Source organism: Centruroides sculpturatus, unplaced genomic scaffold (assembly GCF_000671375.1).
Source record: "Centruroides sculpturatus isolate CEXI.00-Female unplaced genomic scaffold, Cexi_2.0 scaffold589, whole genome shotgun sequence".
Taxonomy (NCBI): Eukaryota; Metazoa; Arthropoda; class Arachnida; order Scorpiones; family Buthidae; genus Centruroides; species Centruroides sculpturatus.
In genome coordinates, this window is record NW_019384972.1 from 98,226 (window position 1) to 121,198 (window position 22,973).

A 22,973-nucleotide genomic window follows, 5' to 3' on the forward strand; every position below is an offset into this window, starting at 1 on the left:
AATTCGAACAAATTCGAACAAAACATTCGAAATAGAAAGCCACTTTCAACCACTTTCAAGCCCATATCTCCCGCACCCTTATAGCTATCGAGACGCAACCACCATAGTGCACGAATGGAGACTTGGGGCTACTACCACATACAAACACCATTCACGTGCGATGTGTAGTTTTGGCGGAAAAGTGAAATATAGGGACATACATGTCCATTTTTAGATATAGATATAGATATAGATAAACGAATTTGTGCATTCCACATCGTGTTGTAAATTGCCGAATTTTTGATGGTCCAACCATTATTTTTTTTTTATTGTTTCATCTCATGCATTTAAATTTTAAATTGGCCGATTTTAGATTAGATTGTCGTGCGTACCCCTTCATGCAATTTCGCGAACCCCCGGGAGTACGCGTACCACTAATTGGGAACCACTGGTCTACAGTGATATCTTTAAATTCAAATTTTCATTGACATTCCAAACAGCATTTGTGTTTTTAATGAACTTTACATTTTCTGGATTTTTAAATGTAATATAATTGTTTTTACAATACCTAATCATTGGTGGACATTTGTGTCTTTTACATGATTAACTGAAGCTGTAGCCTCAAATAGATTGAGCTCCAGTGTGTTTTAGATGAGTTCCTGATGTGAAAAGGGGCAACAGAAGATGCTGTTTGGACTATCTACATTTATATTTTTTATAAACTTTAGTGTCCTGGATTTTTAAGTGTTATATATATATATAATCTTTAAGTTTTTTCCCCTTTGCTCTCCTCCGCTTAGATTAGTGCATGGATGTGCTTTCTATGCAGTAAAAAAATCACTGACTGACTGTATATATATATATATATATACAGGAATCAGAGTTGCCAATTTTCGGGAGTTGATTTCTCCACCCCCAAACACCTGAAATAATTCCAAATATCTCTTCCAAAGAAAATTGTTTTCTTAGGTAGTGTGAAAAATTTCAGGTTTTTCTATAAAGGGGTTGCCAAAATATAAGCAATTGAAAAATGCAAAAATTGCCAAAAAAAAAAGCTGTATTTGCTTCTTCATCTGGTATTGCAGACAATCCTAGAGAAAAACTACTGGGTGTAGAAAGCTCAAATTTTAAACTTAAGCCTTTCTTGTTATCAGTGAGGTGCTTGTGAAACTTCCAGGTCGATAGGTCAAAGTTCACAGGAGTTTCCCGTGGAGCTAATTCAGTTTTACAGCTTAATTTTATGCTTATAAAGATAAAACAAATGAATTTTATTCAAAATGTTACTCAGAATAACAAAAACTAAAATGTATGCCAATTAAAACTTTTTATAAGGACTTTTCTAAAGGGTATATCAAAAGTGCATTAGCATTATATACAGTGTGTATATATATACACTGTACATATATATTGTAACTGTATTTATTATATACAGTTTTGATAAGTCTGGTCCAGTAGAGGGAATCAATACTGCTTCTTTCCAAGTCAATGGATTAGGGGAAGAGGATTAATCAGGTGGTGACTCAGATCCTGGATTTCATGCTGCTATTTTGTTTTTCTTTGGGGTCATCTAAAATCCATTTATTTTACAATTCATACATGGTGTCATTGCTGTTCATAAGAATAAATATATGCTGCTTGTTTATTACATCTGATATTTTCAAATACATACAATGTAATTTGCAGCATTATACCAATCTCTGCATACAGAAGGACATCAAATTGAACATTTGCTTTGGAAGTAATTTTCACCTATAGATCAGCCTATGTATGTCTACATGATTGTTTGCTTTTTATTTTAAAGTTTAATGAATCTTGAATTTAGCATCTTAGTAATTATAAGGATCAAGTAATTCAGATAAGTTACTTATTATTTAAAGATTACTGAAAATAATTATTTTATTTATGCACATAAATAAAATAATACAGTACTATTAAATAAGTCTACTTTATAATTTTTTTGGCACAACTATTTTATTATATTCTAAAATCATCACATTAAAAATATATATGTTCAGTTCTGTTTTTACACAATTTATTTTGTAAAAACAGAATACAATTCTAATACATTTGCTCTAAGTATAAATACATTTTCTTAGAATTCAAATGGAGATTTTAAAAAAGGCAATTTTCTAGAAAAACAAATGTAAAAAGANGAACTCATCTGCTAGCACTTTCAGTAGTATATAACTACCGTCTTCAGGCGGTCTATCGAATACAACAGCTTAAGATTTTCGAACACTTATCTGATGGTTTCTCAAATTTCAGATTTTCGAAATTATTGAACAATATTTCTGTCGAATTAACTGATTTTTTCGTTTTCGAATGTTATTTAAAAATCTTTTTATGCATCATAGCACATGGAACGAAAACAGTTTTACTTAAGCATGTTTTAGGAAGAATAAGGCCGTAAAAGAGCCCAGAACATGCATAAAGTATAAGATATGTCAAAAAGACATCCGAGTAGCAAAGACTTCAACATCGTGGATTTAGTTTGTTTAAAGGCTGTTACCCAAAGTTCTGGTAATTCGAGAGTTGGGGAGTTGCACGGTTCAGTGGCTGAAATATAGAGACTCTCCCAAATAAATAGCTCTTTATGTTCGTTGCAGCCTTTCAGTAATTTTGTTTTGTTCCAGAGCGGCTGGTAATTGTGGTCAAGCACTTTCTTTGCTAACTCTGTAACTGGCCTGCCGTTTTTGATGTCGTCTTGATGTTCAAGAATATGTGAACATAACCTTCTAGTTGTGGCCCCTACATCATTGTTTTCTTCATCTGGCACTGTGTGTTTTAGCTGGTCTTGGTTGCTTGCTGTTTTTTTGTTCCATTTCTGTTTTTTCTTCTCTTTTCCTAGTCGTCTTTTTTTCCTTGTTGGTGGTGTTTTTTGTAGGAGGAGTTCTTTATTTTTTATCATGTGTTGTTTTTTTCTGGTTATTGGCGCTCTATATTTGCTTTTCTTTTCTTCTGTTTTCCTTTTTAGTTATTTCTGCTTTCTTTTCTTTTTTTTTCTTAACACCTTTTTGTAGCATTTTCCATTTTTAGGTTGCATTTCTTTCATTTTTGCTGGTATTTTTAGTGCTGACTGTTTTGTTTTCCCCTTGTGATTGGGTCGAAGTCTGAGGGTATTCCTCTTTTTTGATAGGGACTGGTATCATTTTTGTGGTGTGTTGGGTGTTTAGCAGTTGCTGGTACGATTTGCATTGTTTTGTTATTTCTCTGGTTATGTAGGGGCCACAACTAGAAGGTTATGTTCACATATTCTTGAACATCAAGACGACATCAAAAACGGCAGGCCAGTTACAGAGTTAGCAAAGAAAGTGCTTGACCACAATTACCAGCCGCTCTGGAACAAAACAAAATTACTGAAAGGCTGCAACGAACATAAAGAGCTATTTATTTGGGAGAGTCTCTATATTTCAGTCACTGAATCGTGCAACTCCCCAACTCTCGAATTACCAGAACTTTGGGTAACAGCCTTTAAACAAACTAAATCCATGATGTTGAAGTCTTTGCTACTCGGATGTCTTTTTGACATATCTTATACTTTATGCATGTTCTGGGCTCTTTTACGGCCTTATTCTTCCTAAAACATGCTTAAGTAAAACTGTTTTCGTTCCATGTGCTATGATGCATAAAAAGATTTTTAAATAACATTCGAAAACGAAAAAATCAGTTAATTCGACAGAAATATTGTTCAATAATTTCGAAAATCTGAAATTTGAGAAACCATCAGATAAGTGTTCGAAAATCTTAAGCTGTTGTATTCGATAGACCGCCTGAAGACGGTAGTTATATACTACTGAAAGTGCTAGCAGATGAGTTCTTTTCTAAGGTCGGATGAGTTCATTCTCCAAGACTCCACTCCTGTAATGCCACAACACGTAAGTGTTATAATCATATAATAACTTCGATGGCGTGAAGTGTCATTGTATACTATATCAAAAATAATAGCCATAAACAATACCTAATTTATATTTTGAACTTTATTCACAATGGATAATTCCATTCTTGTATTTGAAAAGTATAGATAGATGAACGTTTGAAATATGGAGCTTTCTGCTATATTGTTCTAACATTTCAGTAAGAACCATTATCAACATTAATTTCCTTAACTGGATTTTAGAGATAAAGAAAATGGAAAAAGTGTCGATTACCGACCACAAAGTCTCGTATATGTTCAAGGAATGGAAACGCAAGCATTAGTAAATTTTCTTTTGAATACAAAACTATGTTTCTCTAAAACAGGACCACTAACGGGCATTCCACCAACACTTCTTTCTCCAACTGCTTTTCATGGTGGATCACTTCAATCTGTAAAGGTTAGTGTTTGAGAAAATAATAATTGTTATTCTTTACTTGCATTAAAAAAGAAATTGATACATCTATAATTAAGTATTTACTGTATATTTCTGCAGATAAGATGAGGTATAAATTTTCGTCAAAGTTTTATAGTTTTATAGTTTTAGCATATATCTGTCCTATAAGACAGCCCCCAAACTATCAAAGGCCTATGAATTTAGTTTAGATCAGCAATCATCATCTGGATAATAATAATGTATACGGAATTATGTCCTATTCGTAATTTTTTGGATGAACAAATTTTATTTTCTTGTATCTGGCAGCACTGTCTTGCGATTGTTGCAAACGTTCGCACTGATTCGGGCATTTGGGTAATGACCTTGACTATTCACAAAAATGTCTTATGGGCTATTCTATTTTGTGGACATACCCTACTCTCTACGAGTAAATAATTAGTTTTTCCGTTTTTTTATAATGATTTTAATTTATATAAATTTCAATCTAATTTTTTTTTTATCTGTCCTATAAGATGTCCCTGGATTTTGGGGGCTTTTTTTTATGATTCAACTATAGTCTTATCTATGGAAATATACAGTAATAATATAAAGTAAACATTAAATCAAATTTTGATTTGACTATATTTAAATCTCACGCTAATACCTGTAATCCAGTTAAAAAGAACCAGATTTATTATAAAAACAAACATTTTCAACTGTCTTTAATAGCCATTGTCAAGTTATAGCCTTATAAAAAAAATTTAAATAAAAAGGAACTCTAAATTTGTGCTGGTGGTCACATGCAAAGAAGAATGGTAAAGAAAAATTAAAAGAAACAGCTTTTTCTTTCTTTCTTTCTTTTTTTGTTACTTTTATTTATATGTACTTAAATTACAAAACAATGAAGTGGGTTAAATAATTTTAACCGGATTACAGGTATTGGTGTATGCTTTTATTATAATCTCAACCAGTTTTACAGTATCTCTCTGACTATATTGTATCATTAAAGAAAATTTTTAAACTTTTGAACTAGTCTAGTATCAACTCATAAAACTTTATTTTTTAACTATAGTAATTTTATAGCTATAAAATCATAAAATATTCAGATTTTTCTACGGAATGTTTTGATGATGAAAACTAAAATGATTCTCTATTTGTAGAACATGTAAACTAATATTGTATTTAAACATTCAAAGTAAGAAAAGACATACTGATAATATGACATTTAACATTTTGACTAGTAAAAAAAAATGTAAAATTATAAAAATTAAATTTCACACATTTTCACAATTAGGTTACCATAGATTGTATATTAACACACACATTCAGCTTTTTAAGCTAAATTCTTAAATTACTAATGTACAAGAAATATTGCTTTTTATATATAAAGTGGATGCTACTTATTAAAATTACATTTGTTATCATCCTCTTATTGTGATTGTTTTCAAAATCCCAGAATATTCTTGCATTTTCTATGCCAAAATTTAGTGTGAAGTTTACAACAAACTGTGTATTAGTGATACCAGCGTAAGCTATTGCAGACATCTATAAGTGGTCTTGCATACTATGTTGTGTTAGCTGCTTTACTCTCTCCCTCTCCAAGAGAGCAGTTGTTTACACAAACAGATGAGATGTAGGACAAAATCTAGAACTTGCAGATCAGTAGCAGTTTGGATGTTGTTAACATACCATGCTTCACTTCATGCATTCATGCATCACTTTAAATGTTGCTTTTACAACATTTCTGGAAATGTATTAAAATATGTAAAAGAACAAATGGAAGTTTTTAAAAATAATTTCTTCAGAACAACTCTTGATATTTCCCATGATTTATAAGAAGCAACAGAAATACCACAAACCACAGTTGAAATACATTAAGATTAACAAATTCAGAATTACCTGTATAGTAAACATGCACAGGGTGATGAATTGTGCAACCCGAAACAGGAAATGTCTCGAAAACAGAGGGAAATATTTAAAATAATGTTTGTTTTGAAGGGAAACAAGGGTACATATTTTTTACATAGGCAGTTTGTACCTAACTTTTGGTAATAATTTCATTTTGTTATTTACATTTGTCTGTTTTCAACCTTCAATGGTTCATAAAACAAATATGGTTACTTTTTGACATAATCACTGTGAAGATTGAGGCATTTGTCATATCTATGGACAAGCTTTGCAATAGAATGTTGCCACCAGTGACTTGAGATGGGCCCTAATGTTGTTTTGTAGATTGACATTAGTCTCTAACCTCTGCCCTCCTAGCCACGTTTTTGGTTCGGGAGATGGAAGTCGTCACACATTAAAGGTGTGTGACAACTTCCACCCAGCTTGGAACTTTTTAAACACCCAGTGTCTAGCCCAGATTTAGCACCAAGTGACTTTCACCTCTTTCCTGAACTGAAAACGTGGCTAGGAGGGCAAAGGTTTGAGACTAATGACGATCTTCAAAATGTTAAGGCCCATGGTGAGCCATTGGTGGCAACATTCTATGAAGAGGGATTGCAAAGCTTGTCCACAGATATGACAAATGCCTCAATCTTCATGGTGATTATGACGAAAGGTAACCATGTTTGTACCTAAAATGAATTTATTACTGAAAGTTATGTACACTTGTCTTTGTTTTATGGACCATAGGAGATTGACACATCAAACACATTGAAAAAACTGCCCTCATATTTTTTCAAAGGTCAATTCATTATTTTCAAATGGAAACCTAAATCTTTTGTAGTGGCATTTGATTCTATGCAAAACAAATGACTTTAGACTGAAACATTTTTTTTTTTTTTTTTTGTTTAGTTTTCACATTTCAGTTTTAAAAGGTTAACAAAATTTCTCTTTCCAAAGTTGAAAAGCAATTTTTAATTGCTAAAACATAAATCAATCTAACAAGTGTTCAGAAAGATGGCCTTCAACCTCCATACATTTTTCAATAGGTTCAAGAAAAGATTGGTGACAGGTTAAGTGTTCCTTGAGGAATATTTTTGCAGTATTTCATATTCATTCTTACTTATTTTCTGGTGGTAGGTACATTTTGGTATGCCTTTCCATTGATATGTCCCCATAAAGAAAAGTCAAGCGATGTTAAATTAAGTGGCATCTAGCGAGCCAAGATATTGGACCACTACGTCCTATCTGACGACCATCGTAACACCGAGGTAATGCTCGTCGGGCAGCCTGCGAATAATATGCCGGACAGCCATGGTACTGAAACCGTACAGTTGGCCTTTCTTGTATATTCAGATCTTCAGATCTTCAAGCCATAATAGTAATTCATCAATGAGAAATGCCAATTGTCTCTTCTCACTTACTTTGCACAAACATTGTTCCTACAGTAAGTGGAAGAGTAGAATGACAAAGAAAATGATGGCAACAAAATTTAAATTTAAGTAAACCAATTTCTATTTGTATAATACCAAAATCTATATTTTAGAATTTTTTAATTTAAGTTTTTTTAAGAATATGATGAGTCTAAAATATTTTGTTTGTTTGATGGGATGTGTAACACAAGACTGATGTTTCATGGAGGGATACATCAATCTTTGGACTGTTGTTTAACACTTAAATAGGAGTTAGTTTCCAAAGTTTTCCAGATTTTCTTCAAGTGTCTAAGCCCGACCAATGGGCTGGCTGCATGAACTGAGATATGACTAATTGCCACTGTTCAATGATATTACAGTAGAGCCTCGATTATCCGACTGTCCTAGTCGGCAAATTTCAAATGTTTGCTAGTGATGCGACGCGACGCTACAATATTTGGCTATGTCTTGGCTACTTTAATATTATTTTTGTGTGTTTTAGCTGGCAACACTCATTCGACCATGAAAGGAAGACAGTATTTAAACGAGGCTTAATTTTCTAATTTTTAACAATACAATAGCGGCGATTATTATTTTTAAAAATTTTTGTTAGGCTTAACATCGATGAAAATTCAACGCAAAGTAGGTTAATAGCGATATACTAATTACATGGGATATAATAATATACTACACTAATAATAGATTTTTTCATACTTTTCGGTTATCCGACCAACCCCAGTCCCCAATTGAGTCGGATAATTGAGGCTCTACTGTAATTGACTACTGTTGATGGGTCTCTTTACAATGATTTATAATCAAATAGAGATTACTTTCTTTGGTTAGTGAAACTAGTTGTGTGTTTGAGACACTTGCATCATCAATGAAGATATGACAAATATTTCTGGGAAAAAATCTTTTATATTCATTGAAAACAATTTTGTGAAAGGGATTTAAAGTGTAAAATTAGGTATTATGATTTTTATTAAGTAAAGAAACTTTTGCAAACATAAATAATAGAATAAAACTAGATTTTGATGTATAAATTAAAGCTAATTGTTAAAAAATCTGATAGAATATTTTTAATTTTTTAATTTCTTTCTTTCTTTCAGGTGCGTCAAGGCAACGTTAAACATAACAATGTAAATCAACACGTAATAGAACTGAACGGTCCCATTTTCCCTAGTACGTTGCACAGGCTCTGCCATTTGCTTCGTCAGACGCAAGACGGAAACTACAAGTCTCTACTTCTCTCGCACAGACCCACCAATCCGTTTTGCTCTGTGCTACCATGTCACGAAGAGTCTTCTTTTTCTGCTTTTGCAATAGAAAATCTGAAGGACTGTGGAATATGTAAAGACACCTTACAGTGGATGTGTGCCAAACGCTCTGCAGACAAGACTGGCCTGAATGAAATTATTTCAATAAATGGCCTGTACAAGTGTACTTGAACAACTTAAACACTCGCAATGAAGCTCAACCTTAAGTAAATATATTTTTTTATTAAGCTGCCACTGTTTACAGAAAATGAATTTGCATTTTATGCAAAGATTATATTGATAAATTATTTTAATTCTGTTGATCACAAATAGCTTGTTTTTACTCAAAAAAATCATTCAAAATGCAATACATAAGGTTTCTATAATGAACAAAAAGAGTTGACAAAGTCATTCTGATTTTGTGTAGAATTATGCAAAATCTTAGATAACCAATCATTTCCTACTTTTTAGTACTGACAGTTGCATGACAAAAAATTTAAAAGTATACACTTGCAAAGCAATCAAATTTCTCTTGATACAAAACTTCAAACATGCTAACAACAATCCTTTCATAATGCTGAATATAAAAGTGAAAACAGAAAATTTTCTACATCAAATGGACTTTTCACAATAAATTAAATTATATTACTAATTTATAGTGTTGCCCCAATTGAAATTTGAAATTTTTAATGTCAAACGTTATCTGAGCTCTTCAAAATGCTTTGATGAACACAAAAATGAATTCTCTCTCCTTTTTAAGAGCTACCTGGAAGGAGGTGTTGAAAGCTCATCAGTTCGGCTGCCGTCAGAGGTCGGGCTTCTTCGTATATTCTGTTAATTGGAAAACTCCCTCTGAAACGACTCTGGTGGTGAACGATCCTCTTCTCTTTGCAGACTCTTTCGCTGGTCACGGGCGTGGACAACAAGAGCGATTCTATCTGGCCCAGCATCAGCGGAGAACTGCTCGTGGTCGTGCTGACCATCGGCGCCTTATCGTTCTTTTCTTGAGAATTATTCTGGTTGTCTATGTCAGGAACGACTTGAAACGGTCCGCCGGTTATTAGCCACCTAAAATATATATTTTAATTAAACTTCAAAATAACATCTTAATTAAGTCTATCGTAAAAGTTTACACTTAATTACCATTGACAGCAAATGGAATGTACGGAGTCCAAAACTTGTTCGGCTGTCAAACGTTTATTTGCTTCCAAAACTAACAGATTTTTTATGAGTGTTACGGTGTTTTCTGAAACACGAGCCTCGCTACAAATTTTTAAAAATTAGTAGTATTAGTATTAAACTTTTTATATCTCATATATTGCTTCAAAATTATAATATAAAAATATTTATATTTTTATTTATTAAAAACAATAGAAATAATAAGATGATTTAAAAATATATATTTTTTCTAACAGCAAGTAAAAATAAAATAATAAATATACGACTTTTTCGCACAGGCAAACACCTTGCTTTTGTCCTCCTTTTTTGCCATTACACCATCAGCCATCCTTAAATATTCACATAGTTATGGAGACGACCTTTTCTAGGCCACTGCCTCCGTAAAAACATGTAAAAATATAACAACAGGTAAAGCGTCCTCTGGTGTTCTTTGCCACTATCATAACACTATTACATTTAAATGTAAAAAAAACAACAAAAAAGGAGGACAAAAACAAGTTGTTTGCCTGTGAAAAAGTCATATTTTTATTTATTAAATGTAAATGCAGTAGAGCATCAATTGTCCAACCCCTGATTAACCAACCATTCTAGTCAGCAAATTTCAAATGTCCGCTAGTGATGTGGCACTACAATATTTGGCTGTGTCTTGGCTACTTTAATATTATTTTTGTTACATTTTTGCGTGTTTTAGCTGGCAGCACTGGCTCAACCATTGAAGGGAGGCCAATATTTAAACGAGACTTAATTTTCTAATTATGAGTGGTTGTTTGTTTTGTGAGCAATAAAATAATTTAAAAATACAATAGCGACAATTATTATTTTTTTAAAGAATTTGCTAGGCTTAACATCAATGAAAATTCAACACAAAGTTGGTTAATAGCAATATACAGTACTAATTACATGGGATATACTAATATACTATACTAATAATGTATTTTTTTCATTCTTTTTGGTTATCTGACCAACCCGAGTCCCCAATTGAGTCGGATAATCGATGCTCTACTGTAGTAAAGGAACATGGCTGGTGCTATTTTTTATATTCAAATTCAGCTATATTTTTGTGTCTTTTTCTTGCACAACACACAGCATTAGAATTAATCATTTATACAGTATTATCTTTTGTTTTGTGCAGTTAGAATTTGAAACAAGCAAAAAAATATTATTAGTTATAAGTTAAGTTGTTATAATCTTGTAAGAGATATATTGCAAAACATTAGGGGTTAGGTTGCAAGAATGTGGGATAGAATCCCTAATATACATGTATTAAAAAATTAAATGGCTACAATGAAGCAAAAATACCTAGGAATTTCATATTCAGCTGCCTTAATTTTCCTGAATAATTCTTGAGGAACAGAATCGTAAAAAGGAAACTGTCCGTATAACATAGTAAATAACACAACTCCCACTGCCCACATGTCGCTTGGTTTTCCTAAATACGGTTTACCTGAAAGCAAATCAAATTATTTTCAATTTATTTTTTAAATATCGTAATCACGATATTCACCGAACGTTGTTACTCACCGCTTAATACGTCGGGACTTATGTACGCGGGGCTACCTCGTTGATCTTTCAATAAATCATTTTCGTTAAGAAGGTGTTTTCCTAAACAGAAATTTGTAATGACAATGCGACGAGTCTTTTTGTTTAATACCATATTACCCAATTTCAAATCTCGGTGTACTATATTTCGCTTTTAAAATATTAATTTTAATATTAATTTCCATCCATATACAATACAGAAATAAATTATTAAAACATTTTAATATTGTCTACTTAAGATTATAGCATATTCCCAAATTACATTTATTTATTTCTATGAAAAATTCATATGCATAATGATCTATTAGTATTTTCTAAACATTGTGTCAAAAATCATACATGTAGACTCTAAGCAGTTGTTGCTTTTTAAATAAAGAATTTAAGTGATTAAGTTTTTTCTTTGTATCTTTGTAGCATGAGAATTACAAGAAGTTACTTGCATTTGAACATAATGAATGCAGGAGAAAAAAACAAAACAAAACAAAACTCTTCTCAGAATTTTCCTAAATATTAAATATTTACATCTCTTATATCATTAATGTTCTCTCTCAGCTGACCAACAATCTCATGCTTTTAACTTAAAATGTCATGTCATAAAATCACAAAGTCCATATTAAATCTGAACATGGATCCCTTGTACCATGTTTCCCCGAAAATAAGACATCCTCTGAAAATAAGACCTAACATAGGTTTTGCTGAATTGCTAAATATAAGGCCTCCCCCAAAAGTAAGACATAGCAAAGTTTTTTTACTTGTAACGGTCATCGACAGATGGTTGAAAGTGGCCATTGGCTTTTTGAAAGTACAGCCACTGATTGGTCGCAGACAATCACACCACACGGCATGATTTGCATAAAACTATGGCTTGGGAATCACAGATTTGCATAACGTTACGGCTGGTGGTGGCTAATTGGTCGGCTGGGAATCACGCCACAATGACATTTTTAATAGAGCTATGGTTCAGTAAGCACTAATTGGTCATCGAGCCTGATGTCGACGCTATAAAATAGTTAAATTGAAGTGAGAGTGGGAAGTCCACTCCAGCATGGGAACTTCGTAAGTTCAGTTCGACACGACCAGATAAACGTTACTCTTGTCTAAGTTCGACTTTGAATTTTTTGTTCAATAATAAATGTGAATTCTTCTTCATGGAAAAAATAAGACATTCCCTGAAAATAAGACCTAGTGCATCTTTCAGAGCAAAAATTAATATAAGACACTGTCTTATTTTCGGGGAAACACGGTAGTTTATCATTCACCATCCAGTCAACTTCTTTGAAAGAATACATTTCTTGTAAATAAAATAATACAGTACTATTAAATAAGTCTACTTTATAATTTTTTTGGCACAACTATTTTATTATATTCTAAAATCATCACATTAAAAATATATATGTTCAGTTCTGTTTTTACACAATTTATTTTGTAAAAACAGAATACAATTCTAATACATTTGCTCTAAGTATAAATACATTTTCTTAGAATTCAAATGGAGATTTTAAAAAAGGCAATTTTCTAGAAAAACAAATGTAAAAAGAAATTTTTTTTTAAATTCAAGCAGCCTTAAATGTGAATTGTATGTGTATAGTGACAAAGCTGTTTTCCATCTAGACACATCCAAAGCAAGCAAACAATGATGTAGTCTCTTTTATACGAAACTAGCAGGTAGGCCCGGCGTTGCTCGGGCAAAAGTAACGATAGCAAAGATTAAGATTATTATGTTATAGTCAACCTTACCCGTTCTCACAGAATGCAAGAATTGGGTCCCCATGTTTCCAGACTAATTAGAGAATTTTTAGATGGGTCTAAAAATATGTTCGATTTCCCGCAAAAACGAAAAAAAACTGCATCCGCATCTTGCATGTCGCTTTCTCTTAATTAACAATTCCATTGTTACGTAACACTTCCATTGTTGACACTTTCATTGTTACTTAACACTTCCATTGTTGATGGAAGTGTTAAGCCTTAATCCTGTCTCTCTCCCCCGGGGGAGGAATTTCAAAAAATCCCTTCTTAGTGTGCATTTTCGTGTTGTACCCTAACTGTGTACCAAATTTCAACCTTCAACTCCTATCCGTTTCGGATCTGCGCTTATTATTATTATTATCAACCCATCTCGATTATATATATATATATATATATATAGATGGATTGTCATTAGTTTGCTTCGATCATATTTAACTTGAAGTTTGACAATTTGTCTATATGATTGCATTTCTTGGGATTTCTTTCAATACAGAATATTTTTTTTTATACCATTTGATGTTTAATTGAAAAACTCAAATAACAAAATTATAATAAAATTTGTGAAAGTAATATAAATTTATTAAATTGTGCTGCTGATAAATCAGAAAAGGGACAATTGTAACTAAAATAGGATATGTTTAATCATATTTTGTTTTTAAAGTATAGAACCAATCTTGTTTTTTTTTCCATACGGACAGTATCTTTTTCGCTCGGCTTTTTGGGAACATCCACCACGTAAAAACAGAACTGGACGTACATACAAATTTTTAAAATTTTGAGTACAGGCTCCATATATTTTATAATGGTTTAAAAAATTAATTATTATTCATACATTAATTTAGATATAATGCACTCTTGCTTACCTAAATTAACTTTTGTACAGGATTGTCTGGATTAGCAAGGTTATATTAGAAAAGGAAGTCAAAAAAAGATTACAATAAAAATATATTAAAAATTAATATACAATACTGTATAAACAATTTTTAAAATTCATTATTTACTTTTCAAAAGTAATCTGAGATTGTTTTTGGTTGCAATGTTTACTGGAAAAGTGAACAAAATTAATTAGATTAGCAAGAGTGCAATGTATTTCTAAAATTTTATAACTTAATTCCTGTATTGATATATATTTACTTACTTTATGAAGGGCACAGACAATTCTAACAACATCGTGAAATATTAACATTGCTTCTCTTTCGGGTAATTTCTTTTCTTTAATCACGTAATGCTGCATGTTTACCATATCGGCCGTGCGCGTACCGAAATCGTGAGCGCAGAGACAATCTAGTACCAAACACAGTCGCTTCTTTTTCCTTCCCGTGTAAACAAGTTCGGCTGTAGATAATTCTTTCTCTTCCCAAGCTTCATCCTATAAAATACATAATTGATTGAAAATTTATTATAATAATACTTTAAATTCATAACAAGTTTAAACCAAAACAGTTTTGTAAATTAAATTTAATCATTTTAACAGTACTGAAATAATTTAAATTTTAACATAAATAACACTATTTCAAAATATAAACAATTTATTTATTTAAAACTTCATTATCTAATTATATTTAAATGGTTTGTAGTTTAAAATGAAAAATTTGTTGTTGACTGTCTTTCTACTCCAATATAATGTATTTTCTATGGAGTCAAAAATTAAATTTAAAAATTTTACCTTCCAATAACTTATTTTACTTTTTTAATGCAAACAAAAAAAATCAAGTTAACATGCTTCAATAATTAAATGTTATTAAAAAAACTTTTTTAAATTATAAAACAACAGGAAATCTCATTATCAATCTTATTTTTTACAATTTAAAAATTAACTTAGGTAAAAATAGATAACTGTATACAATATTTGTCTACTGAAATTATATAACAAGTTTAGTATCAATAGAAATTATTTACTTTTGGATTTATCAAATAAAATAGCAGTGTTTATTCAAATCAGATTAAACCAATTAGAGTATTGAAGGAAAATTATACAGAAAATCTTGCTCTTTAATGCTTAATATATTTAAAATTAAAATACTACTTTATTACAGTTGATTGATATAAAAATCGCAAACTTTTTCGGTTCTTTAGACATGTCTTTGAGGAACAGTCTGTTAAATAATATTCAATACTTGCATATTTTTAAGTTAAATGTAAATATTTTGTCACATACACAAAAAATTTACTATTGCTAAAATAGAACAAAAAAAAGAATTTAAAACATTCTCCACGCAAGTTGCATTGTCTAAGAGTAAAATGCGATTACTGTTTATTTGTTTTCACATAATTATACTGGAATTGGAAATTACATATTTGTCATGTTTAATGATTATTTTAAAAAAATAAACAGTAAATACTGTATTTACTCGCATATAAGACGAGATTTTTATTCATTTTTCACTGCTTCAAAAACCTAGGTCGTCCTATACACGCGAGCGAAGGATTCTTTGAATTTTTGCAATAATTTTTATGAACAGCGTATTCGTAGTTTTTACCGGATGCTCACCCTCTGGTATTTATCTGGGTTGTTTGAATCGATCTTGCATATTGTCAGGAGTAAAGATGAATAGTAGTAGGAAAAGTAAAGCTTTTCAATTGAATTCCAAATTTAAATTCCAAAATCAGATGGAAGCCCAATATAAGTTTTAATCCATTCCCATGTAAAAACAGATGATTATTCAGAAATCAGAATTTGGAGAAACCCATAAGTGTAATCGACGAAGAGTGATTCAACTGTTAAGAACTGGCAAAAAAGATACCCGATTGTCCAGCTTCACGTGAACAAATTATGTGGTCGATTTTACAAGATTTTTCTTTAAAGTTTAAAATGCCAGTAATTTTTGTGGGACATTGTGTGCATTTACGTGCAGTTGATATTTTATTTGTGATTAAACAAAATAAAATTAGAAATGTATTAAATCTAATATTCTTTATTTTGGTCTTTAAAGTTACATCTTGTCCTACATGCGAGATTGTCTTATATACAAGTAAATACAGTAGATACACATCTATAATTATTAAATAATAATTACTACTATATCATCCAAAAATAGACCTTATTCTGTGAACTGCATCTCACAAACAATGAGAAATTCTAAACAGCATTCAAACAAAATTTTAAACATTTTTGTTTGATTCATATTCTATTCCTAACTTGTTCATTCTTGGTAAATTTATTTGTTATAATAAAAACGTGTGAACTATTTATTTTATATTTGTTTTGCTCATACTGTAATCTTAACACAAGACAATTTTCAAATTTAACATTAAAACATATTTTAATAGTGTTTAAAATTGTTTTAATAACTTAATGTTCAAAATAATTGAAAGAATTAATTTTATTACATTTCACATAACTGAATTGAGCCAACTTTTTTATTGAGGTCTTGGGTTTTTAAGAAAACAGAATAATAAAGTAGAGCATCGATTATCCGACCCTCGATCAACCGTCACATCGGTTAACCGAATGCGTTCTAGTCGGCAAATTCAAATGTCTGCTAGTGATGTGGCACTACAATATTTGGCTATATCTTGGCTACTTTAATACTATTTTTACGTGTTTTAGCTGGCAATACTGGCTCGAATTAAAAGGGAGCCAGTATTTAAACAAGGCTTAATTTTCTAATTTTTAACAATACAATAGTGACGATTATTATTTTAAAAAATTTTTGTTAGGGTTTTAACATTGATGAAAATTCAACGCAAAGTAGGTTAATAGTGATATACTAATTACATGGGATATACTAATATACTATACTAATAATGTATTTTTCCATTTATCCGACCAACCCCAGTCCCCAATTGGGTCGGATAATCAATGCTCTATTGTAGTTTCATTCTGTTACACAAATAATTTAAATAAATGATTTTTTTTTATCAAATTATAATGTTCTTAGAAAAAAATATATCTGTTACTTTTGGATTTTGCATTTTATTGTGTTCACCTCTGTTTAAAATCATGTAAGAAGAGTGGATAATTAGAATTATAATATCGATCCTTTTTTGCTAGCCCATTTAAGGGTCATTGACTTTTGGACAAGTCACTATTTCATTATTGATTAATTTTGCATCAAAAAAGTGATTTGATAAGTCACTTTTTCTATGCAAAATTAGTTAATTGTACATTTTCAGTTGAAAAATAAAAGTTTTGGGATATCAAGCAATAGCACTTTCTGCCATTTTTGATTTTTAACAGTAAAATCATTTGTGAAAATTAATTCTTATTGTTTATTTTCAGTGTAATCTATGGCTTTAATGTTTTATGCATTATAACAATTTTTTTTACAATGAATGCGTGTGACACATCCAACATTCCTACCTTAATAACAATTTTATAATTTTTCTTTTTAGTTTTCTAAGAATAGAACTTATTTTAATTGTGGAATCTTATTATTTGACTGTTTTCATACATTTTTGGGAAGGCATTACATCTGAAAGACAATGCCTCTATATATGTAATTTTTTTACCTACTACTATAAGTTTTCCACATTATTTGTTTATTAAACCATTTCCTGCCCTCTGTTTAAATATCTTGATTCGTAAGAAGGAATGGAATTTTACCATCTCGGAATTTTTCTATAATTATTCAAAGTTAGGGGTATTTGGCTCGATATATCTCGATATTAATTCTTCTTACATAGACATATTCAGCTATATGTAGCAAATTTTAAAAACTCATATATAGTTAAATGCCTATTTAATTAATTCAACAACTTTAATAATAATAAAATACCTTGAATAATCCATGATGATGAACAACACCATCTTGATCGTGAAGCAACGATAATAAAGAATATTCCGTATGGAGTAACATTTTACCCTGACGATCATCTTGCGTTTCCTCTGATGGATTTTGCAATGTCAAAATCTATAAGAAAAAGTTATTACTACTTTAGAAATTATACAATATATTAAGCCAATTAAGTCTGTAACAGCATTGAAAGAGTATAATATTAATTTAAAATATAATAAATTCAACAATATTTAATTTTTACAAAAATTTCAATTTAATAAAAATAATTTGAAAATGAACTTTAAAAATAATATAAAAAATGTAAGTCATTCTAAAAAGCAAATGTAATAAAACCTGATATAATTTCAATAAAATTAGATGAATAATTTTTCAGTGATAGGAATTAATACTTTCATTCTGATGCATTAATCGTATAATACTTCCAACATTTTCTCTATCCCATCAATAAAGTTAGTATTTTTGAAAGAAAAATTATGAATAGGGACTAAAATATGATACATTTTTTAGCATTTTAGAAACATCCTTAAACAGGAATCTACAAATAAACATTTCATTTTCTGAAGTATATATCATTACATATTGATTACAGAATATATAATGATAAATATTTCAGATTACACGTAATAAATACTTTAAAAACAATACATACTCTTATATTTTCATATAAAATATTCAAGTTTTTATTTTCATAAAAGCTATTTGCATTTTAAATCTATATTTTCATAAAAAGTGAATCTAATCAATTTAGTTATTTACATTTTAAGATACGAAGAGTTGTCATCTAGAACTATATATATATATATACACACACACACACTACTCTTCGTCCACTTTTTTCTCAGTTAAAGAATTATTTATTCTTCAGTAATTAGAAATAATGATTAAACAAATAAAATAAATTTATAGATCTATGTAAAATTCAATTATTTGATTAACTCATTGAATTTTAAATTGATAAACAACTTCATTATAGAGAATTAATATTTTTAGTGCAAACAATTCTATTAGCGATATTTGGAACAAATTCCAGTTACAAGGAGTACATTGGCTTACAAATACTAGTGAATATATAATATATCTTCCGACAATAAATAATTATTATGTAAATTATCTTCTATTCATACATTTAAACAATCAAGTGACATAATATTGGATAGAAGTAACAACAACAATAAAAGTAAATTTATAAATCATTCATTAAGACTCTCAACCATTTTAATATATTTAATAAAGAACTGATATATTCTGGTAATCATAATTGATCCCATCTGAAATATTTTTTGGTAGAATTCTTGCATAGATTTGATGGCTGACAAGGTGGAAATACCAGTCTGTTCTCTAAATTTGGAACAACCCTTGCACAAACTAATTATATGATATACAGAAATTTGGTCATTACACAGCCTACATTGTTTATTCCTGATATCCAAATAATTCCCTTCAACTATNGATTTAAAAATATATATTTTTTCTAACAGCAAGTAAAAATAAAATAATAAATATACGACTTTTTCGCACAGGCAAACACCTTGCTTTTGTCCTCCTTTTTTGCCATTACACCATCAGCCATCCTTAAATATTCACATAGTTATGGAGACGACCTTTTCTAGGCCACTGCCTCCGTAAAAACATGTAAAAATATAACAACAGGTAAAGCGTCCTCTGGTGTTCTTTGCCACTATCATAACACTATTACATTTAAATGTAAAAAAAACAACAAAAAAGGAGGACAAAAACAAGTTGTTTGCCTGTGAAAAAGTCATATTTTTATTTATTAAATGTAAATGCAGTAGAGCATCAATTGTCCAACCCCTGATTAACCAACCATTCTAGTCAGCAAATTTCAAATGTCCGCTAGTGATGTGGCACTACAATATTTGGCTGTGTCTTGGCTACTTTAATATTATTTTTGTTACATTTTTGCGTGTTTTAGCTGGCAGCACTGGCTCAACCATTGAAGGGAGGCCAATATTTAAACGAGACTTAATTTTCTAATTATGAGTGGTTGTTTGTTTTGTGAGCAATAAAATAATTTAAAAATACAATAGCGACAATTATTATTTTTTTAAAGAATTTGCTAGGCTTAACATCAATGAAAATTCAACACAAAGTTGGTTAATAGCAATATACAGTACTAATTACATGGGATATACTAATATACTATACTAATAATGTATTTTTTTCATTCTTTTTGGTTATCTGACCAACCCGAGTCCCCAATTGAGTCGGATAATCGATGCTCTACTGTAGTAAAGGAACATGGCTGGTGCTATTTTTTATATTCAAATTCAGCTATATTTTTGTGTCTTTTTCTTGCACAACACACAGCATTAGAATTAATCATTTATACAGTATTATCTTTTGTTTTGTGCAGTTAGAATTTGAAACAAGCAAAAAAATATTATTAGTTATAAGTTAAGTTGTTATAATCTTGTAAGAGATATATTGCAAAACATTAGGGGTTAGGTTGCAAGAATGTGGGATAGAATCCCTAATATACATGTATTAAAAAATTAAATGGCTACAATGAAGCAAAAATACCTAGGAATTTCATATTCAGCTGCCTTAATTTTCCTGAATAATTCTTGAGGAACAGAATCGTAAAAAGGAAACTGTCCGTATAACATAGTAAATAACACAACTCCCACTGCCCACATGTCGCTTGGTTTTCCTAAATACGGTTTACCTGAAAGCAAATCAAATTATTTTCAATTTATTTTTTAAATATCGTAATCACGATATTCACCGAACGTTGTTACTCACCGCTTAATACGTCGGGACTTATGTACGCGGGGCTACCTCGTTGATCTTTCAATAAATCATTTTCGTTAAGAAGGTGTTTTCCTAAACAGAAATTTGTAATGACAATGCGACGAGTCTTTTTGTTTAATACCATATTACCCAATTTCAAATCTCGGTGTACTATATTTCGCTTTTAAAATATTAATTTTAATATTAATTTCCATCCATATACAATACAGAAATAAATTATTAAAACATTTTAATATTGTCTACTTAAGATTATATCATATTCCCAAATTACATTTATTTATTTCTATGAAAAATTCATATGCATAATGATCTATTAGTATTTTCTAAACATTGTGTCAAAAATCATACATGTAGACTCTAAGCAGTTGTTGCTTTTTAAATAAAGAATTTAAGTGATTAAGTTTTTTCTTTGTATCTTTGTAGCATGAGAATTACAAGAAGTTACTTGCATTTGAACATAATGAATGCAGGAGAAAAAAACAAAACAAAACAAAACTCTTCTCAGAATTTTCCTAAATATTAAATATTTACATCTCTTATATCATTAATGTTCTCTCTCAGCTGACCAACAATCTCATGCTTTTAACTTAAAATGTCATGTCATAAAATCACAAAGTCCATATTAAATCTGAACATGGATCCCTTGTACCATGTTTCCCCGAAAATAAGACATCCTCTGAAAATAAGACCTAACATAGGTTTTGCTGAATTGCTAAATATAAGGCCTCCCCCAAAAGTAAGACATAGCAAAGTTTTTTTACTTGTAACGGTCATCGACAGATGGTTGAAAGTGGCCATTGGCTTTTTGAAAGTACAGCCACTGATTGGTCGCAGACAATCACACCACACGGCATGATTTGCATAAGACTATGGCTTGGGAATCACAGATTTGCATAACGTTACGGCTGGTGGTGGCTAATTGGTCGGCTGGGAATCACGCCACAATGACATTTTTAATAGAGCTATGGTTCAGTAAGCACTAATTGGTCATCGAGCCTGATGTCGACGCTATAAAATAGTTAAATTGAAGTGAGAGTGGGAAGTCCACTCCAGCATGGGAACTTCGTAAGTTCAGTTCGACACGACCAGATAAACGTTACTCTTGTCTAAGTTCGACTTTGAATTTTTTGTTCAATAATAAATGTGAATTCTTCTTCATGGAAAAAATAAGACATTCCCTGAAAATAAGACCTAGTGCATCTTTCAGAGCAAAAATTAATATAAGACACTGTCTTATTTTCGGGGAAACACGGTAGTTTATCATTCACCATCCAGTCAACTTCTTTGAAAGAATACATTTCTTGTAAATAAAATAATACAGTACTATTAAATAAGTCTACTTTATAATTTTTTTGGCACAACTATTTTATTATATTCTAAAATCATCACATTAAAAATATATATGTTCAGTTCTGTTTTTACACAATTTATTTTGTAAAAACAGAATACAATTCTAATACATTTGCTCTAAGTATAAATACATTTTCTTAGAATTCAAATGGAGATTTTAAAAAAGGCAATTTTCTAGAAAAACAAATGTAAAAAGAAATTTTTTTTTAAATTCAAGCAGCCTTAAATGTGAATTGTATGTGTATAGTGACAAAGCTGTTTTCCATCTAGACACATCCAAAGCAAGCAAACAATGATGTAGTCTCTTTTATACGAAACTAGCAGGTAGGCCCGGCGTTGCTCGGGCAAAAGTAACGATAGCAAAGATTAAGATTATTATGTTATAGTCAACCTTACCCGTTCTCACAGAATGCAAGAATTGGGTCCCCATGTTTCCAGACTAATTAGAGAATTTTTAGATGGGTCTAAAAATATGTTCGATTTCCCGCAAAAACGAAAAAAACTGCATCCGCATCTTGCACGTCGCTTTCTCTTAATTAACAATTCCATTGTTACGTAACACTTCCATTGTTGACACTTTCATTGTTACTTAACACTTCCATTGTTGATGGAAGTGTTAAGCCTTAATCCTGTCTCTCTCCCCCGGGGGAGGAATTTCAAAAAATCCCTTCTTAGTGTGCATTTTCGTGTTGTACCCTAACTGTGTACCAAATTTCAACCTTCAACTCCTATCCGTTTCGGATCTGCGCTTATTATTATTATTATCAACCCATCTCGATTATATATATATATATATATAGGGTTAGGTTGCAAGAATGTGGGATA

At 30.6% G+C, this 22,973-nt stretch overlaps 3 protein-coding genes across 6 annotated transcripts in view; 1 reads left to right on the plus strand and 2 right to left on the minus strand.

Moving 5' to 3' along the window:
- LOC111632628 (protein downstream neighbor of Son-like) overlaps positions 1–9,075 on the plus strand; it is a 35,001-nt gene extending 25,926 nt beyond the window's left edge. The window contains exons 11-12 of the mRNA XM_023377118.1: positions 4,097–4,292; positions 8,677–9,075. Coding sequence (XP_023232886.1) covers positions 4,097–4,292; positions 8,677–9,015 — 535 coding nt within the window. The 3' untranslated portion in view covers positions 9,016–9,075. The remainder of the gene's footprint in view (positions 1–4,096; positions 4,293–8,676) is intronic.
- The window catches only part of LOC111632624 (serine/threonine-protein kinase 40-like), a 17,114-nt gene continuing 3,209 nt past the window's right edge, over positions 9,069–22,973 (minus strand). The window contains exons 2-8 of one of the 2 annotated variants that reach the window (XR_002757897.1): positions 18,006–18,140; positions 14,426–14,656; positions 11,524–11,692; positions 11,302–11,446; positions 9,967–10,086; positions 9,468–9,891; positions 9,069–9,397 (exon numbers count right to left, since the gene is read on the minus strand). Coding sequence is in view for 1 of the 2 variants with exons in the window: in XM_023377113.1 (XP_023232881.1) it covers positions 9,579–9,891; positions 9,967–10,086; positions 11,302–11,446; positions 11,524–11,692; positions 14,426–14,656; positions 18,006–18,086 (1,059 nt within the window). In the remaining variant the exon portion in view is untranslated. Of the gene's footprint in view, positions 9,892–9,966; positions 10,087–11,301; positions 11,447–11,523; positions 11,693–14,425; positions 14,657–18,005; positions 18,141–22,973 lie in introns of both variants that reach the window. The other variant, XM_023377113.1, reaches the window with a different exon arrangement.
- Positions 20,239–22,973, minus strand: part of LOC111632625 (serine/threonine-protein kinase 40-like) — a 16,170-nt gene continuing 13,435 nt past the window's right edge. For all 3 annotated transcript variants that reach the window (XM_023377116.1, XM_023377115.1, XM_023377114.1), the window contains exons 6-7: positions 20,790–20,958; positions 20,239–20,712 (exon numbers count right to left, since the gene is read on the minus strand). In XM_023377116.1, coding sequence (XP_023232884.1) covers positions 20,540–20,712; positions 20,790–20,958 — 342 coding nt within the window. In that variant the 3' untranslated portion in view covers positions 20,239–20,539. The remainder of the gene's footprint in view (positions 20,713–20,789; positions 20,959–22,973) is intronic.